We start from the raw sequence: 23,714 nt of genomic DNA on the forward strand, positions 1-23,714 counted from the left end.
TATAGGTATATACATAAACTACAATTACGGGTCGCAGGACAGTATTGGTATTCTGTCCTTAGTCCAAGTTTATTCTTCTACGCCTGACCTAGTTTACTTGGTCGGCAAGTCCTTTCACCCATCAGTGCTATCACAGGGTGGATGATCAGCTTGAAGAGCAAAATTGCTTTGGGGATGTACCCAAACAGGCTCTCCCACCAGGACACCTCTGAGTCTCCTTTCAGGGAATAGGATGGAGGCTCGATTCTCAGACTCTTTAAGCTTCTCCACGATATCCTCTTCCTCACTGAACTCAAGAGGGATCATCTGGAGTCTTATAGGAGCATTTGGGCGGATATCGAGCCTCTACTTCCGTTCTGCTACATCGATACCTATGACAATACAAAAAGGTACAATGCTCCTTGTAGGAGTATACCTCTTCCGGTGCAATTAGTCGCAAAGATGGTGTAGTAAAAATATTGCACTCGATACCAACTCCAATACCCTTGACCCATGTATCTTAAACTTGAAGAGGGTATTGGGTTGACCTTCATCTCACATGTCCCCTCGGTATCTCAACACTGGTGTCTAAGCACCTGGTCCTAACTACCTTGGCAGAGGATCGCATCCTCCTCCTTTCAACATCCATCTGTACAGACAGATCTACATGGCTGCCCTTATAGGTTAGGATATCCGAGGGGAGCTGTAGATGAAGTACCATTTTGGGGTTCTTCACAATTCTCAGGTTTGTGGAACTATATCCCCATCTTACCAAACCCATTAAATCTTAATTTTAAAATCAAGATATGGGTGTAATGCCAGGATTACCTCCCCCTGTCAACCTTTCCTAAAGGAACACTCGAGTTAAACACAAAAGAATCAGCCATACTTTTATTCGCTGTATATAATTGCACTCACATTAGGCCTCAGATGAAATTGTGTTAAATAACAATTCCAACTTTATTATCCCAATTAAAGAGCAATTAAAGCATTTTCCGATTATAGATGTAAATGCATTACGATCCTGAACTTCAAGGTCTTGGTGTGCAGTATAACATAACACTACAAGTGAACTTATGTTACCTGTTCGCACCTCTATGCCTAATATTCGTTCACAGAACAAGCAAATACACCACTATTCAATCACTGATTCTGCAGTTATTTTCCTGGAGTGGCTCTCTTATTATTTATTATAAATACAGGCAACACCGATATAGTATAACTACATATTACTGATAACCAGGGATACGCCACAATAGAATCTGTGAAGGAACCACAAAATGAAAACACAAATGAAAAGAAACGGACAACTGGGGACAAACACATGACCATAAACACACAGTACAGACATCAAAGAGATAACACCTAAGGCCTCGTGCACACTTTTATCACTGTTTTCACGGCCGTTTTTGAAGGATCCGTGTGCCCGTTTTAGCGGCCGTGTGATTTCCATGTGTTTCCGTTTCCGAGCGCCGAGCATGGTACTGTCCAGGGTGCTGAACGAGCATGGTTGTTCAGGGCTAGTCACTGTACAGGGTGCTGAAAGAGTTAATGGACTGCACTGATCGGCGATAACTCTTTCAGCACTCTGGACAGTGACTAGCGCTGAAGAACCATGCTCTTTCAGCACCCTGGACAGTACCATGCTCGGCGCTCGGAAAATACAATTTTAATTAAATTTGAAAATCATTTCATACTTACCCAGAACTCCCTGCATTTTCCTCCTGTCCGGCCTCCTGGGATGACGTTTCATCCCATGTCACCGCTGCAGCCAATCACAGGCTGTAGTGGCGGTCACGCCGGACTGGATAACATCAGAAGGCCGACCTCCAGGGATCACGCTTCATCCCACGTGACCGCCTCTGCAGCCAATCACAGGCTGCAGCGGCCACATGGACTGCCGCGTCATACAGGAAGGTCGGACTGGAGGAAGAAGAGGGACTCGTCACCAAGACAACGACCGGGGTACGTATGAACTGCTTTTTATTTTATTTTTATAAGCAGCCTCTTCTCTCTATCAGTGATGGATAGAGAGTAGTGGCTGCCGATTAGTGTAATATATCTGTAATGTACTTCTGCCCGCCCGGCCGTTGCTAGGCAATGGCTCCGTCACACACGAACGGCACACGGATGCCTTCCGTGTGCCTTCAGTTTTTTGATGGCCCCATTGACTTGTATGAGCCTCACGGTCACGGAATCTCGGACCAAAGTAGGACATGCTCTACTTTTGTTGGAACGGAGCAACGGGACCGTCAAAAAAAAAACCTGAAGTGTGCATGGCCCCATTGAAATGAATGGGTCAGGGTGCTAGCAGGCAGAAAAACAGCTAGCACCCTGAATAAAAAGACTGAAGTGTGCACTAGGCCTAACTGTGAACATGTAATTTATGGAGTACTTAATTCACACCTAAACTCCTCCCCAGTTGTGGTTGGTCATTTAGACCCTTAAGCACATGTTGGAGCACATGGCTGGAGGAGATTCTCATGCAGCCATTTTGTCCTTGTCTATATCCACCAGTTGATGTAATGTGGCCATTTTCTATTGCTTCATTACTAGGCTTTCCACGGTTGCTTATATCATGGCAGTTTCTAGCAATATGTCCAATCTGACCACATTTAAAACATTTAACAGGACCACATTTCTTTGTACCCAAAGACTTGCAGTACTTCGCAATATGGCCTGAGCCTGCACATGCAAAACATTTAATAGTACATTCTCTGCTGGAATTAGGGCAGTCAACAGTGCATGATCTCTTAAAGTTCTTCATGGCTAGGGACGCACTTCTAAATATCGTACGCTTACATTTGTGTAACACTTTCGTAACAATGTTACCTTCAGGATCACGGTTTGGGACATCTGATTCATCACTCTTTCTACTCCCCCCTTTTTGCCCTGTAGAGGGCAAACTTACAGCGGAATCAGGGCTTGACTTTTGTGAAAAAGTCAAGGCCGGTAACATTTTTGAAAAATGCTTTATGATATTTTACATACTGGTTACCAATTGTGACCTAGCAGCAAGCTCATCATTTTACTTGGCAATGATTGCATCCTTAAATGCATGGTTCACAGCATGAGACTCAGTCAGCTGTGCATCAATATCATCACCATGATTTTTCAAAACTATCACCTGCGATTCCAGCATGCAAATCTGCTTATCTCTAATAATTGTACATTGGGCCTTCTCTGCCAGTTGTGTCTGCAAAGCACAAATCTGCTTCACATTGTTGACACAACACTGACAGTGAAAATCTGAGTCGTTTTGGAGGGAGGGCGCTCCCTCTCTCACCCCACCGGCACCCCGGAATGCAATCGCAGAGTGCCGGTGTTTTCTATGGCAGCCGGGGGCCTAATAAAGGCACCCAGGTCTGCCTCTAGTTAATGCCTACTAGGCCATGCCTCTTTACACGGACAGGCAGTAATACACTGCAATACAAAAGTATTGCAGTGTATTATAAAAAGCGATTAGATCGCATAGTGAAGCCCCCTAGTGGGACTAATAAAAAAGTTTAATAAAGTTTCTAATAAGTAAAAAAAAAAAAAATGAAAAAACCACTTTTTTCCCCTTACAAAATGCTTTATTATGGAAAAACAAAAAAAAGTTACACATATTTGGTATCGCCCTTTCTGTAACAACCCCATCTATAAAGCTATTCCATTATTTAACCTGCTCCGGTGTACGCCGTAAAAAATAAAATAAAAAACAATGCAAGAATTGCTGTTATCTGTGCATCCTGCCTTAAAAAAAATGTGATAAAAAGTCGCATGTACTCCAAAATGGTACCAATAAAAACTACAAGTCGTCCCGCAAAAAAAAAAATCCTTCACACAGCTACATCAGAGGAAAAATCAAAAAGTTATGGCTCTTCAAATATATACAAACGCAAAAACAAATAATTTTTAAAAAAAAGTGTTTTTACTGTGTAAAAGTAGTAAAACATAAAACTATACAAATTTGGTATGGTTGCAATTGTAACAACCCGTTGAATAAGGTTATTGTGTTATTTTTAACACACGGTAAACGGTTGTAAATTTAGGACACACAAAAGTGTGGCGAAATTGCTGTTTTTTTTTCTATTCCCGTGCCCCAAAAAAAGTTAATAAGTTAATTAATTATATGTACCCCAAAATGGTGCTATTAAAAAATACAACTTGTCCCACAAAAAAGAAGACTTTATACAGCTATGTCGACGCAAAAATAAAAGTTATAGCTCTTTGAATGAGACGAAAATGTAAAAAATAGCTTGGTTATTAAGGCCTAAAATCGGCTCGTCACTAAGGGGTTAAAGCAGTTTGTGGGCTAAAATTTGATATGGATAGGTAAAAATAATTATAATTACATATTAGGCTTCATTCACATCTCCGTCAGGGTCCCGTTCTGTCGTTCCGTCTGAGCTTTCCGTCAGAATAGAGCCCTGACTGGCACAAACGGAAACAATAGGTTTCCGTTTCCATCATCATTGATTTCAATGGTAACGGATCCGGTGCCAATGGTTTCCGTTTGTCCCAGTGGTGCATGGGTTCCGTCGTTTTGATGGAATCAATAGCGTGGTCGACTACGCTATTGATTCCATCAATGGTGATGGAATTGTGTCAGTCAGGGTCCCGTTCTGATAGTTAGCTCCGACGAAACGTCAGAGCGGGACCCTGACGCAGATGTGAACGAAGCCTAACCAGTATCTCCACCCAAGTTTAGTCTTGAATGCATTGTTTTATTGAATTTTCTGGATGAAAACTATGGATTACAAATGGTTTAAAAATACCGTAAACCTGAAGTTAGAGTAGTAGTCCATATTTGGTAGATATGTTTCTATCACAGAGATCTTGCAATGTTTTTTGTACCTTGCAGCCATAAAGTTTGTCACTTTTTGAATTAGCTCTGTAAATTGTCACTGTCAGGTTGGGTTCACACGACCTATTTTCAGGCGTAAACGAGGCGTATTATGCCTCGTTTTACGTCTGAAAATAGGGCTCCAATACGTCGGCAAACATCTGCCCATTCATTTGAATGGGTTTGCCGACGTATTGTGCAGACGACCTGTAATTTACGCGTCGTCGTTTGACAGCTGTCAAACGACGACGCGTAAATTGACTGCCTCGGCAAAGAAGTGCAGGGCACTTCTTTGCCACGTAATTTGAGCTGTTCTTCATTGAACTCAATGAAGCACAGCTAAAGATTTACGAGCATCAAAGACGCCTCGTAAATTACGAGGAAGAGCTTTTACGTCTGAAACGAGGCAGCTGTAAACAGTCTGTCTTTTCACACGTAAATGCCTCTCAGCGTGTGAACATACCCTTATTGCTTGAGCATTCTGACAAAATTACAGTCCGTCTTCAGCTTTTGTTTGATTTACTAATATATGACTATATTTCAAATTTGGGTGAAAAGCCTCTTTGTTCTTACTGGTTCTCGTGACTCAAAATAGCTTAGGGCCTGCTCACATCTGCGTTGCAGGCTCCGCCAAACATACCGGAAACAATAGTGCACCATGCTGCGCTATTATTTCCGGCAAACCCATGGACACCCGGATGGAACCCATTAAAGTCAATGGGTTCTGTCGGGCGCCAGTTGTCTCCGTTGTTCAATGCGCTTCCAACATTTTCGTTGTTCTGCTCCTCTGACAGAGCAGAACAACTGAAACCCGAACGCAGATGTGAACAGGGCCTTAGGGATGTTTTTTTTCTCTGTACCAATTAGACAGTTTTCGTGTGCTTTATTATTAGCACTGTTAGTATCTCTGTCAAAACCAAACCCATACATTTCAAATTTGCTCCTGTTCCAGCTCTTTCAGAATTGCTGCTTAGTTCGAAGAATATTGGATGCATGGGAAACAAATGACAAGATTCAGTGAGTACTAAAATGTGTTACAAACTAAATCATACTTATGTTACACTATTTCCAATGGCCATCAAAACTTGTCATGTTATAACTACAATGTGGCCATAGTGAGTGAGGATTATTGTTGACTACTTTCTGCATAATACTGGTATATTACTTTTGTGTATTTCTCTTCAGGATTTTTTTTTTCTGTTACCCTATGAATTAGGGGCCATGCATTTCCTGTGCTTCTGTTTCTGCATATGCAAATTTTCTTAATATTTTTCTAGAAACTGACAAACTTAATTTGTATGCAGGGCTGAGGGAGGAATGAGGAGGGGTAACATGGGTCACTTAACTCGTATTGCCAATGCAGTTGTACAGAACATGGAGAAAGGTCCTATTGAAGTACAGATCAGTGACTCTTTTACAGGTAATGTTCTTAAAGTGTTATTTTAATTTATTATGACGCATTTAAAGTTTACCTCCTGTTATAATGATCTGTAAAATAAAAGCAGAAGGATATGTAATTAGAAGCCTTTTAGCCCCTTAAGGACACAGCCTGTTTTCACCTAATAGACCAGGCCATTTTTTTCAAATCTGACGTGTCAAATATGTGATAACTTTGGCATGCTTTTATTTTTCAAGCAATTCTGAGATTTTCTCTTGACACATTGTACTTCAAGTTAGTGGTAAAATTTGGTCGACACATTTACTGTTTATTTGTGGAAAGTACCAAAATTTAGAGAAAATTTGCATAAATTAGCATTTTTCTAAATGTAAATGTATCTACTTGTAAAACAGATAGTAATACCACACAAAATAGTTACTAGTTAACATTTCCCATATGTCTACTTTATGTTGGCATTGGTTTTTGAACATTCTTTTATTTTTCCAGGACGTTACTAGGCTTAGCAATTTAGCAGCAATTTCTCACATTTTCAAGAAAATTTCAAAAGGCTATTTTTTTTCAGGGACTAGTTCAGTTCTGAAGTGGCTTTCAGGGCCTTATATATTAGAAACCCCCTATAAAACACCTTTTAAAAATTTCACTCCTCAAAGTATTCGGAACGGCTTTTAGAAAGTTCCTTAACCCTTTTGGTGTTTCACAGGAATGAAAGCAATGTGGAGATGAAATTTACAAATTAACTTTTTTTTTGCAGAAAATCTGTTTTAATTCATTTGTTTCTGTAACACAGAAAGTTTTACAAGAGAAATGCAATTCCATATTTATTACCCAGATTTTGCAGTTTTTAGAAATATCCCACATGTGGCCCTAGTGTGCTAATGTACTGAAACACAGACCTCCGAAGCAAAGGAGTACTGTACCTAGTGGATTTTGGGGACTCCATTTCATTAGAATATATTTTAGGCACCATGTCAGGTTTGAAGAGGTGGAACTGTGGAAAGCCCCCCAAAAAGACGCCATTTGGCAAACTATACCCTCAAGGAATTTATCAAGGGGTATAGTGAGCATTTTAATCCCAGAGGATTTTTTTTCAGAATTTAGTGAAATTAGGATGTAAAAATGAAAATCGAAATTTTAGCCAATAAATATAAATAAAATATATGTAGAAATCTTAAATATTTACAAATCATAAAGGAGAAAAAGCACCCCAACATTTGAAAAACAATTTCTCCCGATTACGGCAATGCCTCATATGTTGTCATAAACTGTTGTTTGGACACACGGCTGGGCTCAGAAAGGCAGGAGTGCTATTTGGGATGCAGATTTTGCTGGCTTGGTTTTTGGGCGCAATGTGGCATTTGCAAAACCCTGACGTACCAGAGTACAGTGGAAGCCCCCAAGAAGTGACCCCATTTTAGAAACTACACCCCTCAAGGCATTTATCATTTTGCATTGTCCTAAAATGGCAGGGCTCTGAGTTCAAATAGTAGAACTAACCCCCAAGTAGTGACCCCTGTTTTGGAATCTACACCCCTTAAAGAGGCTCTGTCACCACATTATAAGTGTCCTATCTCCTACATAAGGAGATGGGCGCTATAATGTAGGTGACCGTAGTGCTTTTTATTTAAAAAAACGATCTATTTTCACAACGTTAGGAGCGATTTTGGTTTATGCTAATGAGTTTCTTAATGCCCAAGTGGGCGTATTTTTACTTTCGACCAAGTGGGCGTTGTACAGAGGAGTGCATGACGCTGACCAATCGGCATCATGCACTCCTCTCCATTCATTTACACTGCACTAGCGATATAGTTATATCACTATGTGCAGCTACATACACAAGCCCTAACATTACTACAGTGTCCTGATAATGAATACACATGACCATCCAGCCTAGACGTCATGTGTACTCAGAATCCTGACACTTCTGAATCTTTTCTGTGAGATTCCAGCAACGGAAACGAAATCTCGCGAGAATACGGAGGTAAACGAGATTTGGTTTCCCTTGCTGTAAATCTCACAGAAAAGAGTCAGAAGGGTCAGGATTCTGAGTACACATGACGTCCAGGCTGGATGATCATGTGTATTCATTATCAGGACACCGGATTAACGTTAATCAAGCAGAATCGCGGTGTATGTGGCATGTCAGAATAGTAATTTTTTTATTTTTTTTGTGCGGTGTTCACCGTGCGGGAAAAATAACATTAGAATTTGGGTCGTTACAGACGCAGCAATACCAAATATGTGTACTTTTTTTAACGTTTTCATTTTTTTCCTATAATAAAAGTCTTATTATAGGAAAAAAGACATTGTTTTTACACTTTTATTCAACTTTTTTTATTAACTTTTTTCAACTTGTTTTTTTTGTCCCACTAGGGGACTTGAGGGCCCCTGATCTTTACTCTAATGCATTGCACTGCCCACGTAGTGCAATGCATTAGAGCTGTCAGTCATTTACTGACCGCAATTCTATTAGGTCCCGTCTCTGGACGGGGCCTAATAGGCCATCGTATGTGGCAGATCGGGAGGCCATTTTTAGGCCTCTGGTTGCCATACTAATGATCGGCATCCTCACGATCACATCGTGTCGATGCTGATCACTGTAAACCACTAAGATGCCCCGATCACTTTTGATCGAGGCATCTAAGGGGTTCATGCCAGGGATTGGAGCTAGCTCCATTTCTTGCCGTTACGGCATGGTGTCAGCTGTAACATACAGCTGACACCCGTGGCTGATGTCGCAGGCTCCGCTCCTGAGCCCGCGCCACCTTTCTTTTGCGGCTAGAAGCCTTTTAAGCCTTGCCTCGGGGCGGGACCTAGCAGGCTTTCGTACTTGGCAGACAGGAGGCCAATGTAAAGCCTCCGGTCTGCCAGAGCAGTCATCGGAACCCCGCGATTGCATTGCAGAGTTCCGATTTGCTAGGAAACACCATAGATGCAGCGCCTCATTTGTGAGCGCTGCATCTAAGTAGTTAATCGGCCGGATCGGAGATTAGCTCCGGTCCTGGCCATGCAGCAGTGTCTCAGCTGTAATATACACCTGACACCCGCTGGCGATGGTGGGGGCTCAGCTTCTAAATCCTTAACTACAACAACGTACTAGTACATTGGATGTCATTAAGGGGTAAGCAATATATTTATTAAGCGTTTGGTGTCAGTCCTTTGTTCCCTCACACAACTTTTACTATTAGGAGACTAATTTCTATACATATGTATATGTGCTTGCGAGATCACGCTGTGCTGCGAGCACAGCTAAAAATGAATGGAGAGAAGCGTATGACGCTGATGGTCCGCGTCATACACTTCTCTTTACAACGCCCAGTTGGTAAAAAGGTAAAAAACGCCCAGTTGTCTTAAGAAACTAATTAGCATAAATCTAAAACTTGCTAAAAATTTATTGTTTTTCAAAATAAAAACCACTGTTATTATCTACATTACAGTGGGTGTTGTAAAGAGAAGTGTATGACGCTGACCAATCAGCGTCATACACTTCTCTTCATTTATGCCCAGCTTGTTTCACTGAACAGCGTGATCTCGCGAGATCACACTGTAATGGGACTTCCTCCTACAGGTACTTCATCGGAACCATGGAAGACTGAACAGACATCGCCTCCAGCCGCTGCAGAGTCGGATAAACGTCCTGGCACGGCTGGAGGCGATGTCTGTTGACTCTTCCATCGCTCCGGTGAAGGACCTGTGGGAGGAAGTACCGTCACAGCAAGATCTCGCGAGATCACACTGTGGAGTTAAATAGGCTGGGCTGGAATGAAGAGAAGTGTATGACGCTGATTGGTCAGCGTCAGACTTCTCTTTGCAACACCCACTTGGTAAAAAGGTAAAAAACGGCCAGTTGGTCATTAAGAACTAATTAGCATAAATCTAAAATTGTTCATAACTTGCTAAAAAATTATCGTTTTTCAAAATAAAAACCACTGTTATCTACATTCCAGCGCTGATCAGATTATGTAGGAGATAGGGTACTTCTAAACTGGTGACAGAGCCTCTTTAAGTTAAAATCTATATATTAAACACAAAGTAAAATTTTATGAAAATTTTAATATTTTTATTCTATTGAATTATTGTATTTTGTTTACTTTTATAATGGATTGTATCAAAATTTAGTTACATTGGAAGTTATGTCACACTTTTGTTAAATGTTATACTGCTCAATTTTTATCTGTCTAGAACTTCCAGAGGACTGCAGGGGGAGGTGGGAAACCTTTGTAGAGGAGACATTGACTGAAACAAACCGAAGAAACACTGTGGACTTGGTAAAGTTACCATCTCATTATTCATCAATTAATTCTCATCTGCTTAGTTTGCTTGATTGTGTCCTATGTTTCCAGGTAAACACCCATCATCTACGCTCATCCAGTGAAGATGAAGATATTGATGGTGCTTTTCCTAATGAATTATCTGTGCAGCAGGTGAGTTGTTGATCTTCTATGTTAAACTAATTGATATCATTTGGGTTCAATGAAAATTTTTATTGAGCTTCCTGAATGTATAATTACCTACAAAATATATGCAATTTTTCTGCTTTTTTCTTATGTATATTTGTCATTGCTTTCTTTTTTGTTCAGTGGCTTATTAACATTGCCATTTTACATTCTATATTTTTAAACCTTTTAAACTGTTGTTTGTTCAACCCTCATTTCTGGATTTCAGGCTTTTTCAGACTACCAAGTTCAACAGATGACATCTAACTTTGTCGACCAGTTTGGTTTTAATGATGAAGAATTTGCAGAGCAGGAAGACAACATTAAGTAATTCACTTCCTTACCTTCATATTATATCAATTCTTAGTTAAACTGATGATCGTCACTTTAAATGATGTGTTACACAGTCCCTAGTGTATAACATTTTTCATGTATGGTTGAAAACAGTTTAAGCAATGTTCCGAACATGTATCAGTGGTGGTCATAATTTGACCTCAAAGAGCATGATCTATGCCTGCAATTCTAACCTTTATACATGAAAATAGCATAAATGAAATCTTTGAGTATGTATGTATAGGGTTTCTACAAAGTGCACTAGAGGGACAATGTTCAAAGCCCATTTACAGGGAACTGTTTTTCAAACCGCAGATGAACGATCAGTGATTTAACCCCTTCCCAACATTTGACGTATCCATACGCCAAAGTCGGGTAGGGGAAGTATGGAGCGGGCTCACTGAGTGAACCTGCTACATACGATGCGGGTGCTGGCTGTTTGTTACAGCCGACACTTCAGAGTAACGAGTGGGATCGCGTTCGAGCGCGATCCCACTCGTTTAACTCGTTAAATGCAGCGGTCAATACGGACCGCAGCATTTAAATCATTAGAAAGAGGGGGGCGACCCCCTCTAAGAGCTCATCGCGCCCCTCGCCACACATAATCGCTGGGGGGGCGATGTTTGCTATGGCTGCCTGGGGGCCTAATGAAGGCCCCCTGGTCCACCATTTTTGTGCACCTATCAAGCCCTGCCTCCGGCAGGGCTTAACCGCTTCCCGACCGCCCACTGTATATTCACGTCGGCACTTGCTGGGCTCTGTGCAGTGCCGACGTGAATTCACGGTGGGTGTTAAAAGCACGATCCGGGTGTCTCAGAGTAGCGCTGACACCCGGATCGCGCTGTTATCACCTGCCTCTGGTCCCGGAGATATGATCGGGACCTGATTAGTTCAGGTCCCGGTCATGTGATCGCAGGGAAAGTGTGTTGTAGCAACGAACTGGAAAGTTTGTTGCTATAACAAACTGGAAAGTTTGTTGCTACAACAAACTGGAAAGTTTGTTGCTACAACAAACTTTCCCGGGGACCGATTGCTGGTGCTGCAGTCGGTTATAAGGCAGAACCGGGGGCCATATAACAGCCCCCGGGTCTGCCATGCACAGCAGCCTATGAGAACCAGCCGGATGCTGGTTCTCATAAGCTTCCTGTCAGTGTGACTCTCAGCGTCACACTGACAGTTTATAATACGTTACACTACCTAGGTAGTGTAATGTATTATAGCAGCGATCAGTGCTGCCAGGCTTCAAGTAAAACAAGTAAAAAGTAAAAAATAAAGTAATAAAAAAGTTTTATAAAAGTGTAAAAACAAGTTATAAAAGTTACAAAAAAAAATGCTTTTTTTCCTATAATAAGTCTTTTATTATAGGAAAAAAATGAAAATGTTAAAAAAAAGTACACATATTTTGGTATCACCGCGTTTGTAACGACCCAAACTATAAAACTATAATATTATTTTTCCCGCACGGTGAACACCGCAAAAAAAATAATTAAAAAACAATGTCAGAATCACTTCTTTTTGGTCATCAACCCTCCCAAAATATAGAATAAAAAGTGATCAAAAAGTCGCATGTACCCCAAAATAGTACCAATAAAAACTACAACCCGTCCCGCAAAAAACAAGCCCTTACACCGCTTTTTTGACGGAAAAATATAAAATTATGACTCTCAGAATACGGTGACACAAAAAAGAAATAATTTTATCAAAGTGATTTTATTGCGCAATCGCCACAAAACATAAAAAACCTATATACATATGGTATCGCCGTAATCATACCGACCCGCAGAATAAAGTAAAATTTCATTTATACCGCACGGTGAAAAGTGTAAAAAAAAAATACAAAAAACATTGTCAGAATTTATGTTTCTTTGTCACTTTGCTTCCAAAAAAATCTAATAAAAAGTGATAAAAAAAATCACATGTACCCTAATATGGTACCAATGAAAACTACAGATTGTCCCGCAACAAATAAGCCCTCGCACGGCTCCGTTGGAGAAAAAATAAAAAAGTTCTGGCTCTCAGAATATGGCGATGCAAAATTTGCAGAGTGTTCCAAAAGCAGATGAGATCGGGCGACCATTTATCAGTGCGACAACGGCCACATATCTGCGGATTATTATTTATGTACCCCATTATTATACCCTCTTATGTCCTGATGTTCTCCGCACAGGTTACATATGCCTCCACATCATAACTGAAATACCAGCAAAACCCCAAACAGAACAGTTACCAAGCGAAATCTGCGCTCCAAATGGCGTTCCCTCCCTTCTGAGCCCCACAGCGTGCCCAAACACCAGCTTACGTCCACATATATGATATTTTATATCCGGGAGAACCCGCTCAACATTGTATGAGGTATTTGACTTCAGTGGCACAAACTGGGCACAACGTATTGTGCATTAAAATGGCATATCAGTGGAAAATTTAAATTTTCAATTTGCACCATCCGCTGCGCATTAACGCCTTGGCGCACCACGACTTAATAGCATGTCGTGGTGCGAGGGGTTATATATGGAGCGGGCTCACGCGCTGCGCCCGCTCCATATTCTGCAGGTGTCAGCTGTGTATTACAGCTGACACCCGGGACTAACGGACAGGAACAGCGATCGCGCTGTTACAGGAGCCTGTAAAATGACATTATACTGCAATACATTAGTACTGCAGTGTATTGTACCAGCGACCTAATGATCGCTCGTTCCAGTCCCCTAAAGGGACTTTTGGGAGGTTTCCACTGTTTTGGTACCTATGGGGCTTTGCAAATGCGACATAACACCCGAAAACCATTCCAGCTAAATTTGAGCTCCAAAAGCCAAATATTGTTCCTTCCCTTCTGAGTCCTGCCGTGTGTCCAAACAGCAGTTTATTACCACATATGGTGTATTGCTGTAATCAGGACAAATTGCTTGACAAATTTTGGGGTGATTTTTCTACTTTATTCATTGTAAAAATTAAACATTTCTATGTTTTTTCAGAAAAAAGTAGATTTTCATTTTCATGGCCTAATTCCACTAAATTCAGCAAAAAACCTGTGGGGTCAAAATGCTAACTATACCCCTAGAAAAATTCCTTGAGGGGTGTAGTCTTCAAAATGGGGTCAGTTTTGGGGGGATTCCACTGTTTTGCTCCCTCCAGGGCGTTGCAAACGCGACATGGCACTGAAAACCAATCCAGCAAAATCTGCACTTCAAAATCCAAATGGCGCTCCTTCCCTTCTGAGGTCTGCTGTGGGTCCAAACAGCAGTTTAGTACCACATATGGGGTATTGGCGTAATCGGGAGAAGTAGCTTTACAAGTTTTGGGGTGCTTTTTAATCTTTATTCCTTGCAAATATTATTTTTTTTTATATTTTTTTAGAAAAAAAGTATATTTTCACTTTCACAGACTTACTCCAATAAATATAGCAAAAGACCTGTGGGGTCAAGATGCTAACTATACCCCTAGATAAATTCCTTGAGGGGTGTAGTTTCCAAAACCGTCTCACTTTTGGGGGATTTCCACTGTTTTGGCACCACAAGACCTCTTCAAACCTGACATGGTGCCTAAAATATATTCTAAAAGAAGGAGGCCCCAAAATCCACTCGGTGCTCCTTTGCTTCTGAGGCCGGTATTTCAGTAAATTAGCGCACTAGGGCCACATGTGGGATATTTCTAAAAACTGCAGAATCTGGGCAATAAATATTGAATTGCATTTCTCGGGTAAAACCTTCTTTGTTACAGAAAAAAATGTATTACATATGAATTTCAGCAAAAAAAAGAAAATTTTTAAATTTCACCTGTACTTTTGCTTTAATTCCTGTGAAGCGCCTAAAGGGTTAAGAAACTTTCTGAATGCTGTTTTGAATACTTTGAGGGGTGCAGTTTTTAATATGGGGTGATTTATGGGGTGTATCTAGTACATAAGGCCCTCAAAGCCACTTCAGAACTGAACTGGCCCCTGTAAAAATAGCCTTTTGAAATTTTCTTGAAAATGTGAGAAATTGCTGCTAAAGTACTAAGCCTTGTAACGTCCTAGAAAAATAAAATAATGTTCAAAAAACAATGCAAATATAAAGTAGACATATGGAGTATGTAAAATAGTAACTATTTTGTGTGGTATTACGATCTGTTTTACAAGCAGATACATTTAAAATAAGAAAAATCATAATTTTTGCAAATTTTCTCTAAATTTTGGTGTTTTTCACAAATAAGCAATGAATTTATTGATCAAATTTTTCCACTAACATAAAGTACAATATGTCACGAGAAAACAATCTCAGAATCGCTTGGATAGGCAAAAGCATTCCAGAGTTATTAACACATAAATTGACACATGTCAGATTTGAGAAAATGGGGCTGGTCATGAAGGTCAAAATGAGCTCGGTCTTGAAAGGGTTAATAGATGCCTGTCAGAATCACGATATACTGCAATACATTAGTATTGCAGTGTATCGTGCAAGCGATCTAACGATCGCTGGTTGAAGTCCAGGAAAATGTGTTAAATAAAGTTTGGGTAAAAAGAATATTAAAAGTTAAAAAAAAAAAAAACTTTTGCCATTTTCCCCCTAGAGCATAGTAAAGAAATAAATAAATAAACATAATTGGTATCGCCGCGTCTGTAAAAGTCTGAACTATTACAATATATCATTATTTAACCCGCACGGTGAACGCCGTAAAAAAAAAAAAATCTAAACGCCAAGATCTCTATTTTTTGGTCACCTAATCTCCCACAAAAAATGAAATAAAAATTGATCAAACCGTTGCATTTATACCAAAATGGCATTATTAAAAACTACAGCTTATCCCGCAAAAAATAAGCCCTCAGATCACTTAATCAACGGAACAATAAAAAAGTTATGACTCTCGGAATTTGGCGACACAAAATAAATTTTCTTTTTTACACTTAGGTTTTTACTTGTAAAAGTAGTAAAATATAGAAAATACTATATATATTTGGTATCGCCGTAGTCGTATTGACCCACAGAATAAAGTTAACATGTTGTTTTAATTGCACAGTGAATTCCGTAAAAACGGCGCGCAAAAAATCATGGAGGAATCGCTGTTTTTTTTCATTTTCTATCCCACAAATACTTTTTTTCCTCATGTTTCCTAGTACATTATATGGCAAAATAAATGGTGCTACGAAAAACTACAACTCGTCCCGCAAAAATCAAGCCCTCATAGTACTATATAGCCGGAAAAATAAAGACGTTATGGCTCTTGAAAGGTGGGGAGGAAAAAATGAAAATGAAAATCTGAAAAAGGGCTGCGGCGTGAAGGGGTTAAAAAAAATTAATTCTATCATCTGCTGGACATTTTCTATCAGAGTAATCATTGTGGAAGACCTACGCCTCCCTGTCCGGAAGGCAATTACTTTTGTCTGACCTGCAGAAAATCTAAGTGTGTGACCAGCTTTAAGATGTCTGAAAAATATTAGATGTTTAGAACATGCTAAGCAAACGCTTTGTCAAATTTGCATGTCAATCTCCATGGAGGGATAGGTAAGGAGACAATCCTTTTTCTGCTTGCCCCTGGCGTAAACAATACATTTAGATGCTCCACGGCGTTTTCTGGGACTTCAACTTTGATGGCCTATCCTTATTCAGAATATCCAATATTTGATTTGTTTACACAGGCACAGCGTCGTACATACATTTCTGTTTGTGCTGGCAGCTCCGTTCCATTTAAGTTCTATTCTCTTTGTCACTTTATATTTGGATGATTTTTTTTTAATTTTTACAATCAAACTTTATATAGAATCTCATAAATCACCTTAATTTTCGTTTCATTAGGCGTTTCACCAATCATATTTTTTTGTTTTAGTGCTCCTTTTGATCGTATTACAGAGATTAATTTTAATATTGAAGCTGAAGATGAAAATGTAAGTACCATGGAATGTTCATCTCTTATGTAAATTTATCTGCCATGTACATAAACATTTAGTATTTAGCTAACTAAGCATTTCCACAATTTGTCTTTCATTTTCCTAGCGTTAGCCAGCTCGTAAGATCCATGACATAGCACTATCACTGAGAAAGGCAGGTGGTGTAAAATTCAGACTCCTCTGAAAGGACAAAAAAAAAAAGTATACTAATAGTACAACACACAATCAACACATGTGATATAGCCTTAAGGCTTTGTTCACATCAGCGTGGGAGACTCTGTTAGCCTTTGTCACAGATTCCATTAAAAATGCTGCAAAAAAATAGCGCAGAATGTTGTGCTAGTTTTTTCCTGTAAAACTAAGGAAACTTGATGCAGCTGATTAATGTTAATGGGTTCCGTTGGTGTCTGTCTTTTGACAATCCGACATACCCTTAGCTGCCCCTTTTTTTTTTTTTTCTTTTATTAAACCAGTTGTCTTCTGTAATTACAGTATGTATTTTAATTTGCCATGTATACATTAATAGCTTATGTAAGAGACAGCAAATTGCTATATTCTTTCACATTGTCCGTAGCAGAGAATTAATTGGATGCTCATTTTATTTTTCTTAATACAAAGGTTTATATCACATCAAACATTACATTGAGCAGAAAAGAACATATAAATATATCCTAGATAAACAAAGTACTGTTCTTCATTTCTAGCTATACTAGTTAATATAAAACATTAAAGGAAAAGTTCACTTTAAAACAAAAATAAGAATGTAGTTTTGCATTTGAAAATGTTGTAATTTATATAGTACGTAAAGAATTAAAGATTAACCATCAGAGGGCGGCAGAGCCTAGCCACTGAAGTTAATGGCCGCTTGAAACCTGTGCTCCTGCTAATCAGCAGCTCAAATCGGCTCATTGCAACGCTATCTTCACATGGACCGGCTAAATCTGCTGCTTTGACTCGGGGTTGGATCCGGTGTGCTTGCCGGGCCTCTACAGCTCTTACCTCCCCGCCAATCTGGGATCCGGACCTCGGGCCTTCTCCCCACTGATTCCATCTTCCTGAACGCTCACCATGCGCTGCAGCGCGGCCCAGAGAGCCAGCTCCTCGTGGCCTGCTGTTACAGAGACGCTAGCTCTACAAACTCTGGTCCGCGCTGTCCTGTAACCTTGGCGGGAGACGTACTTTAGAAGGCCTGCATCCTCGTTCCTGCTCCGTCGGTCGGTAGTGTTATTGGAGGCCGCAGTTGCAGCTGGATCTGCCCTGCTCACGGATTTCTGCCAGCCCACATAAAAAAAGGGGAGAGTGCCATTCAGCACCATTATTCTCTCCGGAGTCCCCCTCAGCCAATGATTCCCAGTTTCATGACCCGGTCCGTCACAGGTTGGGAACGCTGGGCATAAGAGGACATTCTAGGGCCGCAGTTTCTACTTACACAGCTCCCGCATATTGTCTGAGACTCTACCTCTATCCTCATATTAACTACTATGGTCAATAAAAAGGGGACATCAGCCCCCAGAAAGCGGATTGAATTCTTCGGTTTTTCAACTCCAGCTTTGGGGGATCCTCCCCTGTTAACACTTCATGCAGAGGGGCCCACTTCCACACATAGCTCCCCAACGGTCTTTGACCCTCCAGCCGGGGACACTCCGTTCTCACCAACGGATAAAGATCCATGTCACGAGGGACAAAAACGGAGATTGACTACTTTACCATCAGCTTCCCCTACCCACAAAGGACCCACACAAAAACGCAGCAGCGGCGAAAGAGACGTTATGTTGTCCTCAACCATTTTAAATACGCAATATGATATATCTCAATTTCCATAGTCAGGGGATCCCATTACGGTGGACACCCTCAAAGATATGCTTGTCATTTTCCAAAATTTGATCAACACCAGTATGTCCTCCATGATCCGCACGTTACATTCTAACGTAAGAGCCATAGGGGAAAGAACAAATCACCTGGAAAGGAAAATCGAGGAATACTCCTTAGCCCACAACGAATTAGTGGATGCTCACAAAGTCCAAAGCGACGGACGCGGAGGACAGATTGCGGAGCAACAATATAAAAATTTGGGGGAATTTCGGAGGAGGTTCCCCCAGCAGAACTATATGAACCAACTGTTTCTCTCAATGGTGCCAACTGTTTCGGACCTGAATTTGACGAGTGATCGGGTCGGGCACACAGACTTCCTAAGTCCAAACAAGCACCAGATTCAGCTCCCAGAGACTCTCTGGTACAGGTTCTTTGCTATCATGCTAAGGAACTCATCATGTTCGCATCCAGGAAGCACGGTCGTCTGTCTCCTCCCTATACCTCGTTTTCCATCTTCCCGGATTTGTCCGCTGTTACGTTGCAGTCCGGCAAGGATCTACTTCCAATTACTAAACCTCAGTGACAATAATATAAAGTTCCGATGGGGATTTCCTACCAAGTTGTTCATCTCCTATAAAGGCACGTCCCATGTTGTCTCTTTGGTGGAGGAAGGCATATCTCTACTGCGACAATGTCACACAACATCATCACTTCTGACTCCTCTTCCCTCTCTGGAAACCGTTCTTCCCCTCCAAGAATTTCCCCTGAATGGCACCCTGCTAACTCTCTGAGATCTCCCACCTGAGTTGCGGTAAGATGCCCGGAGCGCCATACTGATCTTACACCAGATTACAGTATATACTACCACAAAATAGTGTGATTCATTTTTCTCCATGCTTTTGGGCTATGTTTTATATATCACTTTTTACACCACAATTTCGGTATCCCCTCCCTCAGAGCTTACGGTGCTTATAAGCGCTATGCCTATTGTTGATAGCACATATGCTTTACCGTTTGTATTATGTTACTTATGTTTTTGGTTTTCTCCCGTGACTGCTGCTAGTTTCTTATACATCTTACTGTGTTTGAAATGCTCTTTTTGTAAAACTGTCCTCTCCGTCTTTATCTGCTCCACGGTGCTGATATAGCTGCGCCCTCCACCCCTGTAGCTTCATCTGGATCATTAATGGTTTTGAAGATCTCATCGTTAAGGGTCTGAACAGCCCCTTCCAACGTAGCCTATTATGGAAAGAGGCTAAGTTGCTGAATTGCGACATCCTTCTAGCCCAGGAGACACATTTTTATATAGATCAAACCAGTCGGTTTCCACATAAGCGTTTTTCCCATATTTTCATTGCTTTCTGTCAAGCAACGTAAGGGGGTTCTCATAGCTATCAAAGACTCAGTTGCATTTACTCTTAGGTCTACCCTACAGGACCCACAGGGCCGCTTCCTAGGCATAATATGCGACATTAACAATATTCCATATATAATGTTTAATGCATACTAACCCAATAAACGACAAGGTCCTTATTTTAGATCCTTGCTCCCCAAAATAAAGGCTTTCGCCCAGGGACTTCTAAATATTGGAGGTGATTTCAGCTTCGTTCTTGATCCCACTTTAGATACCACCTCGCATGTGAGGAGTTCTCCGGCTATTGCCCCACTACTGCATGACGAGGGTTTGTATGATGCGTCGCGGTGTCCGCACGGTGGAGAGAAGGACTTTACTCAGCCCCGCATAATTCATACTCGAGGATTGACATTTTCTTTGTTTCTGGTAGGGCCCTTCTTCAGTCTCACTCTTCCTCCATCGGTAATATAATATGTTTGGACTACGCACCTAATTCCCTGTCATTGCACGAAAATTCCCCCCCCTTCCCTCTCGCAATGGAGACTAAATGACTACATCCTACTACACCCCGACCACCACCAGTCTAACCAATTATTTTATAGATGATGGATCAGTACAGAACCCAAATACTGTGTGGAATGCCCACACGGCATATATGAGAGGTATGCTCGTTAAGGCGGGTTCTGCTGCCATAGAGCTCCTAAAAAGCTGCAATTCCAGTCCTATGTACATAACAATAGAGTGGATGCAATATTGGCCAAAAAAGATATAGACAGGTGACATCTAGATCCCATATAGCATTCGTAATGGACGCCCAAAATAATAAAATTATTGACCCCAGACTAATTGCACAGCAGTTTCATTCATATTATTCTTACCTATATAATCTTCATCGTGACGAGAACGCGACGCAGCCAAACAGTCATGATATTCAAGCATTTCTAAATTCCATCTCCCTCCCCAAGCTCTCTTCCCAACAGGTGGATACGTTATCCTCTCCCTTCACACTGCAGGAAGTCCCCAAAGGTATTTCTTCTCTTAAACCAAATAAGGCCCTGGGACCTGATGATTATACCAACTGTTATTATAAAAACTATTTATCCATACTGGCCCCACATTTGACCAGAGTGTTTAACACGGCAGTTGAAGAGGGCACATTCACGAAAGAAATGCTGTCGGCTACCATAGTGACCATACGAAAGCCGAGCAAGGACCCGGTTAGCCCCGCTAACGTACGTCCCATATCCCTTTTTAAATACGGATGTCAAAATCTATGCCAAATTGCTGTCTGACAGGTTCCTTCGAGTAATCCCACGGCTGATCAACCTGTATCAGGTTGGTTTTGTGTCGAGTAGACAGGCCCCTGATGGGACTCGCAGATTTTTTAAATCTAATTCAAAGGGTGGAGGCCTCTCGGACACCTTCTCTGCTTCTTGCTTTGGATACGGAGAAGGCTTTTGACAGGTTTCACTGGGGGTATTTGTCGCATATACAGGATCAATTTGGTTTTGTTCGGAGTATTAAATCTGCCATTTTGGCCCTTTATTCCACCCCCTCAGCTAAGGTATTATCCTCAGGTTCCCTTTCTGACTCCTTCAATATTACAAATGGGACCAGTCGGATGTCCTTTATACACGGTAATTTTCGCTATGGTCATGGAGCCTCTGGCTGAAAAAATTCCTTCATCTGCAGATATCCACAGTATCCAGGTGGGTCATTACGCCCACAAAATAGGCTTGTATGCAGATAGTGACATAATATCCTGCACAAAGCCCCTCTCATCTCTGCCTGCCTTACAAGAGGTTCTCTCCGAGTTTGGTAATATATCCTGTGACAAACTTAATGATACCAAATCTCAGATCCTGAACATTGGGATAGATCAATCTACCCGTAGTTTGCTTACCTCTAAATTGCCATATTCGTGGCAGGACGGCTACCTGACCTATTTGGGTATTTCCCTGACGAGTCCCAGCTCTCCTATGTATGCTAAAAATTACCTACCCCTCCTTCCCAAAGTTTCTCATCTCCTGGAGGTGTTCTTTAAACCTATGATACTGCCAATTATTTTGTATGTTTTCTGTGCTGTTGTTATGCCGATGCCTGTCACCTTTCTACGTAAATTACAGAGTCTACTCACAAATTTTATTTGGGCTGGAAGGAAGCCTAGGATACGTATTTCAACTATGGTTCGCCCTTGGACGGATGGGGGGGGGGGGGCGGATGGGAGTCACAAACGTATGAAAGTACAATGTTGCTGCGATGCTCTCCTAACTTCGACATTGGTGGAATAACACCTCGGACCTGAGGTGGGTTGCCCTAGAAAGAGACATGGCCAGAGTCCGTCTAATCTCACTTCTCAACTCAACTGACCACAACCCAACTCATTCTCTATATTGTTCATCTACAATCTTTGCATCCGTGGCGGCATGGAGGTGCCTGACCTCAAACACGCTACATGAGCAACTCAAATTATTGAAGTACTTACCACTCCGCTATTTATCAACTAAACTCCCGGATATTTCATTCCACAATTGGGAAGTCGCGGGTATATCTCAGTTAAACCTTCTCCTGGAGCCTACTGGTCTTGTTTCCTTCCAATGTATCAGAGCCTAATACAATATCGCGAACAGGGACTTTTATAAATATCTAAGACTCAGACACCTGTTACAGTCTTGGTCACCAGACTCTCCAGCTATTCCTAAATCAGCCTTCGATTATTTTAACAGATCCTCTCAACAGGCCAAAGGCATTTCCCTGTTCTACTCTGCTCTCCAACAAATTCAACTATCCCAGAAACCAGGACACTTCTTGGTATGGGAAAATGACCTAAACACCAATCTCCCACTACCTGATTGGTAACCGGCCATCAGAGGTTCGAAGCAAACCTCTCACAGCGCAACACATTGTGAAATTGCTCTCTAAATCCTAATGAGATTGTACAAAACCCCAGCACAAATTACAGGATTCAACCCGTCTTACTCTCCCCTATGCTGGCATAGCTGTGGTGAGAGAAGTGACTTTTTCCATTCATGGTGGAACTGCCCCCTAGTGCACAATTTCTGGAAGGCGACGTTCATCCTAATAGTTAAAGTTACTCGGTGCTCAATCCTCCCTTCCCCAGCCCTGGCCCTGTGCTTTATTGGCACCTTGGATCTTCCGAGACATATCCGTACTGTTACGGGTCATATCCGGATAGCTGCCAGGCTCTTGATCGCCAGATCCTGGAATTCTTCGGCACCTCTTACAACTCAAGAACTTATTAATCAGGTTCGTCTAGACTGGATCATGGAGAAAAAGTTAGCATCCTGGAGCAACAAATACTGTGGCTTTTTCTCTCGTTAGGCTATTTGGTCAGATTTTATGGATTAATTCCCTACTTCTCACCCATGGTTCACTGTCTTTTATATAAGAGTTGGTCTAGTATGGCTCATTGCCCTCTACAACAGGTCACACTCTTGTTGGTGTTTGTATTATATTTACTTAGAGTTGATGTACCTTATTGACAATATTGATACTTGAATTGCTACCCTTTCTCTCCTTAACATTTCTCATCAACTTTGCTCAGTATTCTTCCAACAGTCACGGTCTCTTTCTTTGTTCTCCGTTTATTGCTTAACGTTTTTTCATTAATGATGTACCACTTTATGCCAGGCTGGCTTATTGGACTGTACAGTGCCGTATTCTTTCAAAATGTTAATAAAACTTTTAATTGTAAAAAA

The 23,714-nt window shown here is 41.2% G+C and overlaps 1 protein-coding gene across 8 annotated transcripts in view; it reads left to right on the plus strand.

Annotated features, from left to right (window-relative positions):
- PPP6R2 (protein phosphatase 6 regulatory subunit 2) overlaps window positions 1-23,714 on the plus strand; it is a 206,137-nt gene that overhangs the window by 125,720 nt on the left and 56,703 nt on the right. For all 8 annotated transcript variants that reach the window (XM_075857583.1, XM_075857588.1, XM_075857584.1 and 5 more), the window contains exons 12-17: window positions 5,760-5,824; window positions 6,112-6,227; window positions 10,386-10,471; window positions 10,547-10,627; window positions 10,869-10,966; window positions 16,769-16,826. In XM_075857583.1, coding sequence (XP_075713698.1) covers window positions 5,760-5,824; window positions 6,112-6,227; window positions 10,386-10,471; window positions 10,547-10,627; window positions 10,869-10,966; window positions 16,769-16,826 — 504 coding nt within the window. The remainder of the gene's footprint in view (window positions 1-5,759; window positions 5,825-6,111; window positions 6,228-10,385; window positions 10,472-10,546; window positions 10,628-10,868; window positions 10,967-16,768; window positions 16,827-23,714) is intronic.

The sequence above is a fragment of the Rhinoderma darwinii genome, chromosome 3, assembly GCF_050947455.1.
Source record: "Rhinoderma darwinii isolate aRhiDar2 chromosome 3, aRhiDar2.hap1, whole genome shotgun sequence".
In the NCBI taxonomy this organism is placed as follows: Eukaryota; Metazoa; Chordata; class Amphibia; order Anura; family Rhinodermatidae; genus Rhinoderma; species Rhinoderma darwinii.